At 41.2% G+C, this 19,126-nt stretch overlaps 1 protein-coding gene across 2 annotated transcripts; it reads left to right on the forward strand.

The window, feature by feature from the left end:
• The first annotated feature begins 659 nt into the window (after positions 1–659).
• Positions 660–14,807, forward strand: LOC136425371 (uncharacterized). Of its 2 annotated transcripts, none has more exons than XM_066414221.1 (14): positions 660–850; positions 1,823–2,007; positions 4,359–6,644; positions 7,962–8,124; positions 8,782–8,902; positions 9,370–9,463; positions 10,053–10,143; positions 10,569–11,389; positions 11,778–11,907; positions 12,562–12,664; positions 12,952–13,083; positions 13,406–13,492; positions 13,867–13,965; positions 14,388–14,807. In XM_066414221.1, exons 1-14 carry the CDS (start codon positions 700–702, stop codon positions 14,563–14,565), a joined length of 4,641 nt encoding a protein of 1,546 aa, XP_066270318.1. In that variant the 5' UTR covers positions 660–699; the 3' UTR covers positions 14,566–14,807. The 2 variants fall into 2 exon arrangements, with proteins under 2 accessions (XP_066270318.1, XP_066270319.1); XM_066414222.1 differs by having other exon boundaries at positions 10,572–11,389.
• The last annotated feature ends 4,319 nt before the right edge of the window (positions 14,808–19,126 follow it).

Consider the following 19,126-nt stretch of genomic DNA (forward strand, 5'->3'; position numbering starts at 1 on the left):
ACTAGATAATCTCAGGGAAGGTAACACCAACAATTAAATCACAATAGAACGTCTTAACAATCGTGGGTATCCGAAATCTTTCTAGATTGTTTCTATCACGTTATTTTCAGTGTGGCACTATCTAGTACCTGCTACTTGAGAACGTGTTCAGTTTGTATGCAGTTAAGGACGTTACCAGAAAAATAAGATTGAATGTCAGCTTAGTACTTTTATGAATCTTTGTTTCTGTGTATTATAATATGCTTTGCTATGGCCAGTCCTAACTCTTGTGTCTGTCCACAAGATTTCGCTTCTAACGTATCTAAGTCATTATACAACGACGAATGATTTTAAACGTCCAGTAATGTAATATACTAGAAGTCTCAATGTCAGAGCAATTCAGGGTCAAATTCCCTGCTAATGCTACGGCACCATTTACAAAGCGGGCCGGGCAACTTGTAGTATAGGAACGCTAAATATGATATAAAATACATCAAAAGACACAAAACATAAAAAAATTACTTCTAGCCATATATTGTGTATTTGCCTGATATGCATTTTTTTTTTTTTTTTGCTTTCGCAAAGGGCCCCGGGTTGGAACCGGGACCGAAGCATAATCTGTACAACTGCAAGCACTCAATAAAACCGTTATCATTGTAACTATTATTATTCCAGCACAACCCCACGCTTGTAAGTAGTTCGGGAAGACAACGAGCAGCGATGAGGCTCGGGCAGGTCGTGCAGTCGTCCTGTCTGACTCCATGTGATGTCTGTCCCGGTGCGGTCTCTCCTGCCGTCAGGACGTGTATCGGCTGTGAGCTGTCCTACTGCAAGGACTGCTTAGAAAGAACACATGGAAACGGTGGACTAGGTAAACACAATTATGATCTTGTTAACACAACAGTTTTGATTATGTACAGAATAAAACCAGAATACAAGATATCAAAACCAGATTAAGCCGATATAGGCGTAAATCTACTAATTTGAAGGTCTGACGCCAATATACCAAATATCAAGACAACCCATCCTGGTATTCTCGAGTTATCGTTTTCACAGACAGACAGACAGACAGACACACACACACGCAGACACACACACACACACACACACACACACACACACACACACATACACACACACACACACGAATACGAAAACATAACCTCCTTGGCGATGGTGATTATCTGTGTCTGTTGTGGAATCAATGCACAGAGACTGTCATCGTGTATAGAGGGGGAGGGATGTGAGGCACATTGCACTATACTGTAGTACATAGTAGTATTTGACAGTAACATTTGAGCCATTACATGCTGTTAGAATCAAAGGCATCTTGTCCCATCTGTTTTGATGATTGTAGAGACTGTTTCGACTGTCTTTCTACCTTTCTTTAATTCGATATTTGCCTTGTGTTGTAAGAGTTTCTAACACATGACTAATGACTAATTGTGAATACCATGTGCAACCATGCTTCATATGCCTTATATATTCAAGACAGTTGCCTTGTGTACATTTCAAAAGTGTTTTTAAGAATAACTCCAATACTTGGTAAACTACCTTTGCCTGCTCCACCGATGTGAACACCTGAATATGGTAGTCAGGAGCAGACTGTGGTCTGGAAGTTTACGTCAGCTCAAATAATTGGGCGGTTTTATAGTACAACCTTTGTCAATGAGTACATAAAATTCAACACCGTTTGTCAATGGCAGGCCATTGCCTGGTGAAACCAGGGGACAGTGTAGTGTAGACAGCACGGCCAGCTGGTGGAACTGTTCCGGGACGGCGTCCCCTGTTTGTTGTTTGATTGATGTTGTTGATCTAAACAGTAACCATGTACCAATCACAGGACATTGCCTGGTGAAACCAGAGGAAAATGTGGAGTCGGAGATGCCACGGTGCAGGCAGCACGGCCAGCTGGTGGAGCTGTTCTGTCAAACGGACGGCGTCCCCGTCTGTCTGGAGTGTTTACAAACAGGCAGGCACAAAGGTCACAACGCCACCTCCATGGAAGACTGGGCCAATAAGGAACAGGTGGGAAACTATCAGCTGGCATATTACATTTATACTTTTTTCCGCTATTGAATATTACTAGATATTACTAATATATACTAAGTATCTAATACCAGCTCAGAAAAGAACCAGAAACAGTCATGCCTTTAACTAGTTACACGAAAGTTATCAACCCAGGATTGATGAAAGCAAACACGATAACAACATCATTATCAACGGCCTTGGTGAGACAAGGTTCACTGACCTCATAAACCTGTGAAAATTGACGTTTCATGGCGTCACAAACATGCTTGCCAGTGGACATCAAGGACTTTTGGATAACTATAATCCACCAAGATAGGTATCAAGATAGATATCAAACCGATCTCTTGGTATGAATTCTAATATGAAATGTCGACTTGATAGTAGATTTTGATGTTCTCATAGGCTTCTGAATGGGGAGTCAGAGAGGTAAGGAGAAAAGCGACCACAGTTGGCTATTCCAACAATCGTCAGTGACCCATGATGACACGGGTCATCAGGCGTTCAATGCCCTTGCTCTCTGAAAACCTTTCGGCAGGAGCTTGACCTTAGCGGCAAACAATATTACTTACAGGTCACTGGTTATCTTAGCGAACCAGTTTGACGACCCAGAAAACAATGCACACCTGGCTTCTTTCCCACACGTCGATATTCTCAGGTCATTGACTCAGGACATGTCATCATGGATTTTTGACCCAAGGAGAATTAGATTGTACAAGCTGTGTAAGTTAGGTACAAATGATATACATTGGATCTTAGATATCTGGTTTAATTTATCAATACTGCATTTAAGGCCTAGGGGAAAATGTTGTGTTTTCAGCTACAGTCCTGAAAAAATTAGGGTCGGTAGATAGAGATTCTCTTTTTTCTTCTTCTTTTTTTTAGAGTTCGAAGAGATCAAACAAATTCAGTTTACTAAATGTTAAGATGAAATGCATCAGTACAACACACATTGTACAATTACAAGTGAACTGGAATTGTACAGTGTTTAGCATACATTCTTACATCAAATGTACAAAGCCTTAAACTGTTAACAGAATGTAAAATACAGTCTGTTTTTAATTTTAGCACTCATATCGAAAATTTAATGTCCCTTGCCAGCAATCATCGACCAACAGAAAGGCTAGCATCGGCAGGTTTTTGCTAGGGTCGGTCGGGTAACGGAAAAACACTCATTGTCCCACGGCCTTATGATGTTATGTCCCTTATGTGTAAAGTAACATTTACCAGCCAGGTTCTCATGGTTATATACGGAATGGTCTCTAGATTATCATCATCCACTGGTTTCTGAATTTGCAGTCGTGTTCTCTAGATAGATGATGGCAATTGCCCCAGATATTCGTTGACTTGAACAGTACCCAATGCGTCTAAAGGGTGATAAAGCACCCATCGACCAGTATCTAAATTATCTATTAATATCTGGAGTTTGTGCTTCATCAGATTGTGCTTTCTTTCTATTGTCTTTCGATGTATCTTCATCTGTGAGGTAATGATCTAAGCTGTCTTGTAAACCTAGCTTGTATTATATTTGATATTTATGGTTTGCCACAATAGGATAATACTAAGAGCAGTTGACATCGTCTCAATCATGTAATGCTGTGCAATTGTTTAATATTATTGTTACCCGCTGTACCAAACTGTACACAATTTAGGGAGGCGCACGCCTTTTTCCCATTCATGCAAGTTTGCGGTTGTGAATGATTGAAACAGAAATCGAATAATCAAAAGAAGATGGAAATTTCACAATGTCACAATGTATAAATCACAAACCTGGGCAGTCATAACATCTGTGTCCAAAATGACACCACTGTGCAGTATAGTAGTAGTTAAGAATCAACACGAATGTTGTTGATATTAGACATAGAATGCATCCAACATCTGCATCCTACACAAAATTGAAATCGAATCAGGATATCTATATCTTGCCATGTCTATCGGCCTATTTCATCATTGCATGTGAAGAAAGTGGGTCAAATATCTGCGTATGGACGATAGGCACGGCGAATATTCGCTGAGTCTATTTCTTGTGTTAGAAAAGGCAAAATCTCCAAGAATGTACCAGTTATTTTTCATTAACAACATGACTACTTCTAACAAATGGCACATGTGCGAGTTTACAATGGATAAAGACCGTCACAACAACCCCCCAAATAACATGTTTGCACACCCAACTCATTCCAGTGGCTTCAGTATAGTCATCTGCAGCCATTCCGATATGCTGGGCGTGCAATTAGTTTCGATTACACGAGGTTGATGGGCCAATTATTTGCGTTCTGAGAAAGAATGGTGCTTTGGAGAATACCAGCACACGGTGTGTGATAATAACATCTTGCTCTTTCCCATACCTGCAGATGCGCCACGACGCCAGGGCACATCGCAAAAGAGTGCGTCAAGAATCGGACAAAACAGTTGCAGAGGATACAGATGAGAATATCAACGGCATCGAAAGTGTTAAAGAACAACATCATCCGAATAAGCAGCTAAAAGATAGTGTTCATCCGCCATCTACAAGAGAAGGTCTAGCATCGGTACCTTATGGGAACAACAGCGGAGAAGCAAGCAGGCCTGCACGTAACGACATCGGAGGAACGGGTGTAGATAATCTATCAAGAGAAGGGAGGCCAGTTGGATGGAACTATACAAGCAGCAGAGACGAGACATCTGACACTCATCCAAGGACCATTAGGGAGAAAGTTCGACCGGTCGCAAGAAGCATCAAAGAAGTGACGACGCCTGAAAATGCTGTTCAACATCACCCAAGGGAACGCCAGCAACTTGCAAGGGGTTGTTTGAGTACAGGTCAAATACTAAGACGTCCTGAAGGGGATGTCAAAGATGTTGAAGATAGGCATTTGGTACGAAACGTTGAAGAATCAACGACGCTTGAAACTGCTGAACAATATCTTCCAAGGGAATACCGGCCTCCAACAAGGGGTTATTTGAGTACAGGTCAAATACTAACACATCCTAAAGGGGACGTAAAAGAGGTTGAAGGCAGACCTTCGGTGCGAAGCGTTAAAGACGCAACGACGCCTGAAACTACTGAACAACATCTTCCAAGGGAATACCAGCCTCTAACAAGGGGTTCTTTGAGTACAGGTCAAATACTAACGTATCCTAAAGGGGACGCTGAAGAGGTTGTTGGCAGGCCTTCGGTAGATAACGGATTCAACAATACAGCAGATCGTTTCTCTGAGCCCCACAAACAGAGGATAGACGCATCTTCCAGCGGCGTTTCAACGAGTTCGGACGGGCCCTACTATATAAGCTGTAGAGAAGAAGTGGTGGGACCTGTAGTATTCGACAACGTTGAACCCACCACATTTGGAGGGACGGTTGTTGAATATCTAGATCTACATCAGCAACGTGGAGAAAAACCAACCACAAGATTGGGATATAAGGACACAGATCAAATAGTATTCGACGGTGATAGTTACTACAGGACCCACGCGAGGTCACTCTTGGATGACAACATCAACAGTTCTAGGAACGTTGACACAGGTGCGGGGCATTCGCAGAAACATCCAAGGAATGAAGAGCAGAGATTCACGACGAGATATCAGAATACAGGGCAAATTTTAGCAGGTAAGGAAGCAAACGTCTCTCTTGAGAGAACGCCGAAGACATTGCAAAGCGATGAACACCGTTCACTGTCAACATCTGGAAATTTGTACTCGAGTAAAGATACAAACATAATCCACAGAGAAGAGCCAGCTAGCTTTCCTGATTCCTCGCCAACAGAAAGACATCAACAAGGATACGGACCCAGAAGCCAAGAACAAGCGAGGAAAGATGTTCAACAGGCCGTGCAAGACATGTTTACAAAGTACATGGTGACGGGGCACGGTCTAGCTACCACGGGACAGAAACAACCGTCTCCGGGTCACACTAGCGACACTGTTGCAACAAACAGTAAAAGATCCACCGCCGTATTTCGTCCGGCCCGTAAGCTACTCGGAATGCCTACAGAGACTAAGGCCACAAGGATCGCGCAAGCTGTGGAGATTGCGAATAACCCACAGCATGGACCACAGTCCCAAAGCACAAGTGGACTTGGACTCCCATCTGAGATAGGGATGAAAGAACCATTAGCACGACCTACACCAAAGCCACGTAGTACTCTCGAAACAGCGCACAACCAGAAGTATCTGCTAAAGGTCAACACAGCTGAGGATGAGAATATGCAGAGACCGCAGTACCAAAACAGCGGTGGTTTTGAAAACGTTCGGCCTGATACAAGAGGGGGACGACCGATTGAGACAGAGCCACAGGTAGTTACAACACAGCCAGGTGCAAATTATGCAACTGTCACTTCACCAGTGGTATCGTCCGGTCAAGGGAACAGGTTGGGTGACTCCGGCAATCACGTGCAAGTAGACACGCCCACCACAGTATCACCAGCAAGTTCGCAACTGTCGGCTGAGAAATCTGATGGTCAGTCCAATATGGTGAAAGTACCGGAGAATCCTACTGTAATGGGGCAACGAATGAAAGAACAGTTTTTTAAAGCTCGGTCAAGTCTACGCCTTTCAGGCAGAAGAGGCAAACCGAGCTCCAGAGATGTCCCTACTCACCCCAAGAGTGTGAACATGGCGATGTCACTAGAAGATACAGCATCGACAAGACCAAAACGACAAGTAAGTAACAAGAATATACAAATATAGTCTTCTTGCTATTTGATAAGCTTTTTGTATTGCATTATACGACGATCGAAAGAAAGGTCTTAGAAGGGTAAAGGTCCCATAGCCTTTTGGCAAAGGCAGTGGGTTGTAAATCCATTGTCTTGGGCATGGTATTTATATTGATATTAAGGGCTGAGCCATTTCCTTCCGCAACATGCGCCTTTTTACTTCCATGATGACTGAAGTCAGGTAGTGGTAGTAGTAGTAGTAGCAGTAGAAATAGCAGCAGCAGTAGTAGTAGTATGTACCCATTTATACTTGGGGAGGGGGAGTCATGTAAAGTGCCTTTCCCAAGGACATAGTGGATTTGAAACATTGACCTTTCGATTCCGCGTCCTCCAGCCTAACTTTAAGATTCAACTATCGACGCCACTTGTCTTTTGATTGACGGATTCGAAGTTAGAATGTTGTTTTTTCTGTAACTATATGTGGTTTGTGCACTAGTCCAAAGAAACACAATATATTCTTGGCAAACTGTCAATTGGCAGAAAAGACACTGTACATGTGATACATCGCCTGCAGCAAAACTTGATCTACTCGATTTGCATAACAATGACTTTTGTACACCATTTACTTTGCGTGCAGTGTCAATGAACTATTAGTAACTGCCTTTGGCATACCACGTTGGACCTCTTGACCTTTTCCCTATTATGAACACTGTGTCTTTGGATTATTGCTTTTGACAATATTCAATAAGAAGACAAACATGTTGTTACAAGTCCTCACATGTGCTACAGGGTTCGGAGATGATCAAAGATATAGTAGTTGGCTGACAACAGAAAAATGTGGGGGTGGGGGGGCGCATACCTGTTGCCAGGGATGGACAGGATGTCCGCTTCCGAGGATCCGCAACCCTATTCACAAGTGTCAATCATTCTGTAACAGCGTGAAAACAATACAGGGAATGTAAGACACTTCTGGCTGATAAGCACCCACATTTAATTAGTCACTACAGTGATTATTTTTGCATTATAACGACATACACATTTTTGTATGACTCAAATTTCAAAAGTATGCAAGCGAAAGGTTGAATTATTTACAGTATCATTGACGCCATGTCCGCATTGGCATACGTGGGTTTCAACATTTTCTTCTATTAGAGGTTGAGACGATTTGGGCAAACGTAAAACATTTGAAAGGAATATAGTTCTTCGTGTAGGGAATAGACCTTACAATTCAGACTATAGGCTGCAACTATGCAGTTTTAGAAAATAAAGATAAGAAACTTTTAAAGAGTGTCAATAATGTGCGAAATGCTGTTTTGAACTCTAGGATCACCGTAACGGAGGGGTAACGTCGACCGACAGAACTGACAAACGACAAGCTGTGAAATCAAACTCTACAGCAGCGCCTAGGTCTCCCGACCCTTCCCTGGCTGTTAGAATAGCCAGAGTGTTGCCTCAAAGAAGGAACGATTCCCAGCTTGACATTACAGGTAGGTTCTGAAATGTTGATAACATGGTAACGGTCTCATAGCCTTTCTCAGGCTTTTAGGATCAGTGGGTTATCCTGTGTAGCTTGGGCACGGTATTGGAAGACAGAGCCCATCTCTTTCCTTTCACAGTCTGCAGCTTTTTACCACCCTAACCAAAGTCGGGTACCAATATATACCTGGAAGGGGGGGGGGGTTGGGGGGTAGTGTTAGTGCATTTTCCAAGGACGTGACACAACGTCCAGTCAGGCATGCAGGAGTCGAACCCATGGCATATCGGCCATTAACGTTTGATTATAAACCATATCTGCTATTACGTTTTTACCATTACAAAGAAGCGTGGAGAATTCGAATCTACGTACATGGTGTATAATTCTTGTAGTAAGTTTACAATGTATAGATCTGTAAACTATACTTTTTTGTGACCTATATACGTAGCCCAGTGGGAATATGAGTGCTATAAAGGTCTTCATTCATTCATTAACAGACAGTGGAATGAGGTGATTGTTTATGTTCACCATGTGTCAAACCTGGATGCATCTGAGTCATCAAAATAGGCACCAGTGAAACGTTCATCAACATATTCATCAACATTGGAAAAAAATCGTTTTTGTGCAGATCTAGTGTCATGATTATGATTATTTCTATTCCCAATCCTAGCCCAATCTACGCTTCCCAGGATCATCCCATCACTGTGCGGGGTTGGTCACACCTGGATTACTCTGAGGTGGACAGTTTCTGAAGCCGAAAATTACAAGGCCTACCAAGTTCAGTACCAGAAGTAAGTGTCACGTTTTCGTATATTATGCTACCAGATTATAAATCTCCAAGCAGATGTATCGGTGACAAGGCGGTATCCAAAGGGTCAGCCAGTATCCAAATGGCCGCTGGAGATCTGCCATCACTCAAACAGGGAGGAGCATTTCTTTTCAAAGATGGTGTCGTTGCCCCTCCTCGTGGCCTCATCAACAGCAATACGGATATTGTCGATGGACTTTTAGATACTGGTTGGCCCTTTGGATACTGTCTTGCCAGCGATAGATTTGCTTGAAGATTAACCCGATTATACTAACCTTACTTCTAACGTACAGCTATGACAAATTGAAATACTTTTTAGCAAACATCTTACATTTGTAGGTACTACACATACATGTTGCCTCTCATACAAATGTATGAATTGATATCTTATAATGCTGTATAGGAGATGCATTTCATACCATTGTGTTATGAAATTCTATGTGTTAATAGGCATGGAGGTCCTGTGAATGTGACACCCTTCCGATACGGCAGTACAAGGGAAACCGTGGATAACTTGTCGCCTGGAACCACATACACCATGCAGGTACGTCTACATCCCAATAACAAAGCATTTGGAAGTTAGATATAGCTGGTCATCATTAGACATAAATCATGCAAATCAGGGGCTCATTCATATTCTTAGCAGAGGAAATGCTACAATAGGCTTATTTTCTTACTGCTTTACCAATGAGAGGTATTTATAATACGTCACTCAAAAAGGTAAACATTATTTGACGAAGGTATGAGATCGTGGAACTCTACGCGTCCAATATGGCGGCGGTATTTATTTGGAAGGACTGAACCCATGTTTTCGGGACAACAATAGGGTATTGTGTGGCGTGTCAAACGAACAAATCACCTGTCAAACGTGTTGATTTGGTGTTGATAAGTGCTTTAGCCGCGGGCAACGTGTGAAGAAAGGTCTACATAGAAGAAAGGCGAAAGCATAACAACACAATTCACGTTACATCAGGACGAAGTCAATTAGCCTACTTTTCTACCATTTGCTTAGTACTTTTTGTATTCTTACTTTGCTGGTGTAAGAATTGGATTGTCTATCTGTGTGACTGCCTCCTCAACCTGGAGCTACAAAAGACTATTTAACCAACCTTAATCTGATATCTCAAATGCAGGTTCGTGCATTGGACATGGAAGGACTAGTTCACTGTAGCAATAAGGTGGAAATGAAGACATCAAGTCGACGTCTGGCCGTACCTGCACAAGGTTGGTGCTTTCAAAACAACAATGATTCTAGCTTTGTAAAGCAAAGACAAATTTATCAATTCTATTTGCATGGAACACTGTTAATTGTGTTACCTTTGGGCATGAAACAAATTGCAACTGAATATTCTACAAATTTTTTATTCAGTTTCATTGTCACCTTATTACAAACCGTAATCTAATTCCCGTGGTTATGTTTTAAAATGTTCCAATTAAACTCCTGAAAATGAAGTCTAAACTGTCTATTTTTAGCTATATGTTTCGACCGTTTAAACAGTATTTTTGGGATTTTATAGTCTGTGCAATATGTGTCCTAGTTTGTGTAGACTGACTAGTAGTATGAGTAGTAGTAGTAGTAGTAGTAGTAGTAGTAGTAGCAGTAGTAGTAGTAGCAGTAGTAATAGTAGTTTCACGTTATTTGGTTACAGCAGAGACAGCTGCTAAACTCCGTCAAGCAGTTCAACAAGCCAGGGAGAAAAAAGGGCAAGAAGCAAAATCAAAGAAGCCCTCCAGATGGGGGCTTAGTCACCTAACTTCCAGTTTCAGAAGAAAGAAGAAGAAATCAGCCACAAGCGAGTCAGACACAGAGTCTTGTACAGATTTATCGACGGCCGGAAGAAGAGAGTCAGATGTCAGAAGATCCTCCATTGACTCCCAAGAGTCAGAGATCTCCACGGTGTCCACAATCAGCAGGACTTCGCGGAAGTCTCAGAAGAGGGTTCACTTCAAAGAGGAAGACATCACGAAGGCGTATGAGATCCGCGAGATGCAAGCCCTCTACCCAGAACTAAGTAACGTTGAGCAAGGCATTGATGATGATGTTGCTTTGCCAGAGAGACCCAAACTAGTTGCTCAAAGGGAGTATCGCACACACGATGAAAGAGACGGAAAAGCTGGAAGTAAACAACATCAGGCTGATGTCGAAAGACGACAGGAGGTTTCGTCTCCAGTCTTCATGGCCCTCATGGATCATAGTGAGGAATCGGAAACGGAGACTTTCAAGCAAGTTGCCGACAACGTCAGGGGCACAATCGGGATGTCCATCACAAAGGTGTCGGTTGAAGTGCAAACACAGGAAAGAGGGGTCTTTCGACCTGTCGTTCGCACTTCTACCGTCAGGGGGAGTGGTGAAGACACGGTGCCGTTAAAGTCGTCAGACAGGTCGGCGAGTTTGCCAGAATGGGACACTAACGTGGATACAAACATTGCCGACAAGAGTACGGGATTCCGAAACGTCAAACGTGAAAGGGTAAGTGAGGATTGTATATTGGCTAAACAGATTTTCATCTTCTTCAATTCATTCCATTGTCACTGATTCTTTCTTGCCTAATTGTCATGTCTGATCAACGACCATCAGAAACTACAATGCCCTTTTGTGTTAGTCTTTAACTACAACCCAAAAGCCACTCATTGTAGAGAAATTGGGAAACTTCGTCTTCCACTGCTTCTAAAAAGAAGCCAAACCCAACAAGTTCTTTTTAGAATAGTCCCTTGTTCCACTTGTCACCATTGTTCACTTGCACTGTCTGTATCCTTTTTCTGTATCCTTTGTTTAATGTTGCAATTAGCCCTCGGGCAAGAACTTGCAAATAAACGTTCATTTAAATTGATCTTATTTTCATACACTTATCTATCAGACGTGGCAAGAGATCATTGAAGAAGACTACGACCCCAAGGAAGGCTGGAAGAACGTTCAAGTCGGTGACAAGATGCGCTTCATCGACCTGGAGGCCATCAAACCGTACAGAAAGGTTCTTACACACGCAGGTGAGTGAATGGATAAAGACACCTGGTTACTCCAGTTCTTCTTTTTTTCAGTCACTGAAGAAAGACAGCATATACATGTCTGACCGGTTGCAAATTCTATCCAGTTGCTTGAGTAACTGTAACCTTGCAGATACATGTACAGACCTCAAAGAGTTCGATGATATCACGATTCCGTGAAATATTTAGGGTTTCTCGTATGTATTGTTTAACAGTGGCCCATTAGTCATGTAACTTAGGTTTTGATTAACATTAAATGTGCCCATTGATCACTTTCTGTCACCTGGTGATTAGATTTGAGCAGATGAAAATATGTCTATAAATGCGAAAACAGACAGATCGAAAATCATCTTCCATTCACCCATGAGCTGGACTGTAAAGTATGATAAACGACTAGTTCTACCATCTCTAAACTGCAAATCCTGTCATTACAGCAGGTCTGACCTCTGCAGTTATCTTAACACTCACTGACTTCCTGCCACTCTACTCACAGCGTATCAAAATCATTAACTGTGGGCACGCATCAACCCAAACAAACACACATACCGAAAACAAAGACTCCGTAAAACAAAGTTGCTCTTTTGCGTAAGGGCCAAATTATGACCGCTCAAAGATGCCAGGCTAACTAGATTGCCTGTTATTGGTGCTGATGTCCAGGTTACTATGGTGACAAGTCCAACGCCATCGTGGTGTTCTCGTCATGCTACATGCCCAACAGCAGTCTAAAGGACTATGAGTACATCATGGAAAACCTTTTCCTGTGAGTAGCAACTACTTCACTGTCTTTTGGTTAACATAAACACTGTCCTTTTTTATGTAACTTTGATTTCAATTTTCCATTGTTGTATTTGTATATTTCATATTTGTATTCAAAGTATCGTATACTGTATAAAGACTACATTAATGAAGGAAAGCCTGCTGGAGAGTAATGAAATTCAAGTGTCCCATGTGCATTATTATATGTAGCATCATTTTGTAGCTATTAGTAGACATGTATTACAGTAGCTATTAGTATTATTAATATTCGATACGTCTGGATTTCTCCAGATACATCCTAAGTTTCCTGGACAAGGTTGTTGACGATGAATACAAGATCGTCTTCTTGAACTACACCAAGGATAAGAGTAACCTACCCTCGGTCACGTGGCTCAAATCCTGCTACGACCACATCGATGCAAAGTACGTTCTTACCATTTGATTGATGTAGATGTTGACATTCCCTGAATACTGAACTAACTGAAGTGTAGACAAGTATGCGAGGAACCTACTCTACTGCTATGTCTTCGGGCTCCTAACATCTGTAAAAAGTCGTTGCCATATATTTGTCTTCAACTATCAGTAACAAAAAAGTTAAACAAAACGTTTGACATGATATTTCAATGCCAGTTGAGACACATAGGTTGAGACTGTAACTTTAAAAAGACACATAACTTACTCTAAAATAGATATCAGATATATCTTTAGAGGCTAAAGAATTGCTTCTTCTGATATTGTTGCACAGGTTTAAGAAGAAACTGAAGGGTTTGTTCATCGTCCATCCCACCATGTGGCTGAAGATGCTAGTTCACTTTTCCAAGCCGTTTGTCAGGTACTGCCAATTTCTTTGACATTCCTTGAATATGTTCCGTTCAATCACATTTTATCTACACCTGGCAGTATGCTTGAACCCAATGATCATTTTGAGGATGTGTTGATTTCAAACAAGAAAACTCAACTACCATTGGACCCTAGCCGAACCATACTTCCAATTCGCCAAGTATCCTATTAAACCACTCCCCTTACATCCTACATCTTAACTTGACATAAATGCAGACGCACGCCAAGGCAAACAAACACACAAACTGGTTCCAAAACCTCCATTTTCATGGAGATAACAACAGAAATATATGGAGCAACAGTGAAATGATTTATGTATCATCATAGCATTTTCGTAAAATCTTATACTGTTTTTCTTAACTCTAGTTCGAAGTTCTCCAAGAAGCTGCAGTTCGTGGACAACTTTAAGGACCTCCAGAAGCAGCTTCCTGTAGATCCCGAGGCCATTCCTGAAGACGTTAAGAAGTAAGTCAAGCGTTCTCAAAATTCTCTCCAATGGAAAAGTCTGGAATCCTAGGGATTTTTGGAAGGGGTGATGTATGAATGTTATCAACAGTGCAGAAGTCATTCTTATTTTCAAGATTTAAGATTCAATATGACTTAGTGGTTTGTCGCAGTTAAAAGCAGAATTATAAACCAATGTACGATCAATCGGCATCTTTAAAAGTTAAATATACACATCTAAATAATCTTACACAGGCGGTAGATTAAACATTCAGATCACAGACAATACTATCATACAGAATGCAAACATATATATCTTAAAAGTAGGGTCGCACCCTCCAATGCTTTCTGTCCGTACTAAGTTATAGCTGCGTTATTAGTACTTGACTGTTGAGAACAATGTCTGATACAAGTAAACTTTTATTTTTCTGTACTCCCCACAGGTTTGAAGAAGAGTTGGTAGGAGGTAGCGGGAACAAAGGAGGAACCTTCGCGGCGCTGAGGGCCGCGCTGGGCAGGGAAGTCCAGACAGGCAGCGTGCCAGAAAACGCGTTTTGTGCACCATACAACAAAGGACTGTCCAGTAACATGTGGGAGGGGTTTCCTACGCTTAGATTGTAATCTGTTGTAATCATTTTAATGCAATTGTGTTCATTGGCGAGGGATTTCAATGCAAACAAAATGTCATTTTTGTGAGAAATGTTTATGTTGTGCTTAGATTACAGTTGCAAGGGTTGTTTTTGCTCCAAAGTTTGCAAGCAAGTTTAAGTATGGCAAAGCATTCTCACGGAGGGCTTTCCTACGTTATACGTAATCTGTTGTAATCATTTCAATGCAATTTTGTTCATACGCGTAAGAAACAGACTATATATACTGCACAACAAAGTGTATCTCGTCTTGGCTAGTTGTATGCTTAACTTTGAATCAATCGTTGCAATAGGAATTTCTTGTCAGTTATGAAGATGTTAGCCTTGATGCCAGACCCCTAATTTCTGAAATATCAAACAATAAATATTTTAGAGATTGGGGGTCTGGCATCCAGGCTATGAAGATTGATGTAGGTTTGAATACATCTTCTCTGTGCGGTTTGTATCTAGAGTAGTTACAATGTAACTATTCAAGTGAGGCGTTATGTTCACTGTGATATAACATAACTTCTGATCTAGTTGTCGTCGATTTGGTGTGGGGTAATCTGTTCTAATATAAGCTTAAGGATATGTTGTAAATTTATCATTTACTAATATCAACTGTATAATGGGAATTATGTTGCATGTTACATTGCAAAAATGGGACAAAGTGGTATGACATCTCGTGGTACGATCATACGTGAATGTGGTGCTAATGCGAATTTTTGTTGCAGTGCATAAAGGAAACAAGAAGGGCTTGGTGTGTGGGATAACTGCATATATGTTTTAAGATGTATTTCTTTTCATACTCCACCGCACCTAACCAGTTATAACGCATACAGGTATTGGATTTCTGTATACGCCTTTAGGCTTTGTGAAGTGCTAAAAGTTTTACATCATGTGTGTATTACTTATGTGAAGAATGGTTTGCACTGTGGGGGATTTCAATGCAAATAAAATGTCACTGTTGATGAGAGGATAATGTTTATGGTGTGTTTAAAAGCAATTGCAAGAGTCAGAATATATATATGGGGGTTGTTTTTTTCATACTCTGCAAGCAAGTTTAAGTGTGGGTAAGCATTAACTCATGGGGGGGGGCACCATTAATAGAAATATACCTTTCTATAATTGTTCTTTGTCTTCCTTTTATAACCTCTTGGTGACACGGTCCCCCTCTCCATCTTGTTAATGAAATATCCCTATACTTTATTAGCTCTACCGCGTTGAGACCAGAAGTGGTTGGACCGGTCTGTAGGACTTGTTGCTAGGCAACTGTCCATTCAAATTAGTGTAAGACAGAATGTCGCCCAACCGTTTCTTTGCATGGCTTAGTTTTGGTATGTTTCCAACTTTCTAGCCGCCTGAATTTTAATGAGATTATCCATGTGTATACGTCAGCGCTCCTGAATTTGCGGGGGCTTTCAGGTAGACAAAAGCATAACAGGGTGCTGAGGTATGATTCATGATGTGGGAACAAAGTCGCTATGACTATGAGACAGTTAGCCTAACTAAAATCGCGCTCCTAGCGGGCCACCCACTAACCGCCCCCTCTTAGGGTCGTTAGCCCCTAGCGGCCCACTGACCAGTGCATGGTTAGCCCCTAGCGGCCCACCTGACTAGCTGGCCCCCATCAGCCCTTAACAGCAAGAGAATGTGTACCACAGTTACTGTGATACAGTGCCATATAAATTGGCAACCCATTGCGCTAATAAAATAAAAGTATGGTAGTTGAACATATAGTGCTGATAGTGGACTACTCCATAGTTGTAGTATTTCTAAATTATTATTATTATTAGAATATAAATTATCATTATTATTAAAATAGCCGGGCTTGAACAGCTGTGTGGCGCAAGGGCGGAAGATGAGCACCGCCCTATACACTATGCGGTGTGGGGAAGGTTGACCGATTATCTTTGTCAATGCTTTATGTCCTTACAATAGCACACGCCCAGGACTGGACCTGTAACAGAAAATGTAACGTAAATATTTTGTGAAATACAATTGTTCTTGCTGGGGAGTACATTAAAAATGTCAATAGAAAGATCAAGAGTACTAACAATAGTAACATCCCATGCAGTAACTTAACATGAAATTGTCAGCGAACTTTCAGGCTATATACATGACATGTGACAAGTAAAGTTATAAGTAAATTTGAAGGTATAAAGTGCAGTTGGTGCTATTTGCATAGATTTCTCTCACAGACAGTCAATCGAAAAAAATATTCAGTCACTAATTTACGGTTAGACATTCCTTCTCCGATTACCCGATATTGGGATAGCAGTGTCTATGAAAAGTTATCAATAACATGTATACGATGTAATTCTATAAGATATACCGGTTATAACCACCTGTATCTAGTCGTAAATACTCATTTTTACCTCGCAACTCATGAAAGTCAGATTCTGCAGTTCTGACCGTGAGAGGTCAAGATCAGCTTGACCCCATGCTGCGCTTGACCTTTGAACCAGAGCCTCTCCCAGAATTCCCTGATTACCCAATTACTCCACTAAGTGTGCACTGTGAGTCAGATGATCTCATGATCTGCCCCTGATGAATTATTCAACAGCCTGTTCGCTGGGGAAGCCTTGTGGCCCCTGGGGCGACTGGTCTTACCTGTTTTTGTGCAGTGAAGGGGGGGAGGGGCGGCATATTTGTCGGTTTACTCAACGTATAACAGATGTCATCACCTAAACAATTCACGTCGACTCTTAACTTTTCGGACTGCCAACGGAAACCATCAAAGTTGACCACCATGAGAAGTCGGTGAGACCTGAGGTAAAAGTCGTCTGCTCTCTGACGAGCCCTGACAGGAAATTTGACACCAATTGTCGTCTGACAGAAGGTGTCGACAACTCGCTTTCTCTGGGTGGGAACCTTCATTAGCAGAGAAAAACACTAGCACTAGTAGCAGGCTTGCGAGAAAGGTAAGACAATTTCTCTACTTTTTTTGCACTGCAATTTTGCTCATTTCTTGGTCACAAAAATAGGCATTTCTTTCTGCTCTGAGCATTCCTTGTCACTAGAACGCCGGCTCCAAGAGAACGGTTGAAGGTCTATTGTTTGTTCGTTTGGGTTTGAATTTCATGGTTGTCTGGTTTGCGACAAGGCATTGTGGGTTGCTTTCCCCATAAATCTATTTTGCCTTCATTCACAGCAAAGAATTGTGCATACGGTTCTAAGATGTTTATCTGGACCTGATATAATCAGTTGAGATCATGAAGTAACGTTTTTACGCGCGATTGGCTACCATGAATATTTATTTGTAAGTAAGACCTCTCACCAAGGATATTTAGTGCTACATGTTGTGCATACATGTAATGTGTTTTCCCTATCTTTTCCACCAACATTGCGTTTACAATGGATGCTTAGCCGTGCGTGTATCTATAGAATATATGCATGTGTCTTTGCTGTTAGCTGTTAAGCCCAGCTTTAGAAACGCCAACAGAAAGATGTATTGTTGGCGGGTCGTAGCAGACAAGAAGGTTAACTGTTTGACTTTTTGAGCTAAAATTGTCCAACGACTTTTGTTCCCATTCACTACCCGATAAAACGGCTATGGAGCGAATGCGTGCGAAGAATGCTCGTCATTCATGGTTGAACATGAGCGTAGGAGGGACAGTGTCGTGTTTGATAATGACAAAGTTACAGTTGCGCTGTTTACCGGTTGATGGTTGTTTTGAGAACGTTACAGAACAATACATGACTCATGACACAAGCAGGGTCATAGGTTATTGTTGTCGAGCGGGCGAAAGTCACGTAAAAAAGGTGTAGTCTGAGTCTGCCTGTCATTTCTTTCCATCTATTCATCTATGTATCTATCTATCTATCTATCTATCTATCTATCTATCTATCTATATCTTTCAATTGTTAGATTATAAAGCTGCCACTCAACTAACCGAATTTCATGAAATCTTCTAAAAGGTAGACTATTTAAATATCAAAGGCGCTAATCAAACCAGATTCAATGTGAAAAATGAGGTCTAATCATTTTGAATTTGTTTTCCACAAGTAGAATACAGTAATATATGATAGCTTTTTTGCGCAACAATTATACAAGGTACATAGTATGGCATCTACTAGTACATAACTACAATTCTATAATGCTTATCCACCTATTACAAGAGTGTAAGAAATAACTTCAGACTATAATGTTGACACAACCTTAAACGGCCTTCGGTTTTAATTCAAACTGTTCCACCGTGCATTTACCACAACGACTCAAGGTTACAGCAACGGTCTGACTCAATTTGAATGAATAGTACTACAGAGATCAACCAAAATAACCCTTACGTATACCGTTACCATTCATACATTATTAATTTCCGAATGTGAGTTGGACGAATTATGACGTCGACAGGCAAAGGGTAGTAAGATGTAGAAAACGTTAAAATATTTCCTTCCAATATCTACTTGGAGATAAGGGAACGTAATCTTTTACTTGTAGCTACTGTCATAACTATAACTATTGTTTACTATCATTTTAAAGGAATCTTAAAGGTACTCTTGTAAGTACATTTGGGAAGGGACAAAATGAGCATTCCTACGTAATTATAGTG

Source organism: Branchiostoma lanceolatum, chromosome 19, assembly GCF_035083965.1.
Source record: "Branchiostoma lanceolatum isolate klBraLanc5 chromosome 19, klBraLanc5.hap2, whole genome shotgun sequence".
In the NCBI taxonomy this organism is placed as follows: Eukaryota; Metazoa; Chordata; class Leptocardii; order Amphioxiformes; family Branchiostomatidae; genus Branchiostoma; species Branchiostoma lanceolatum.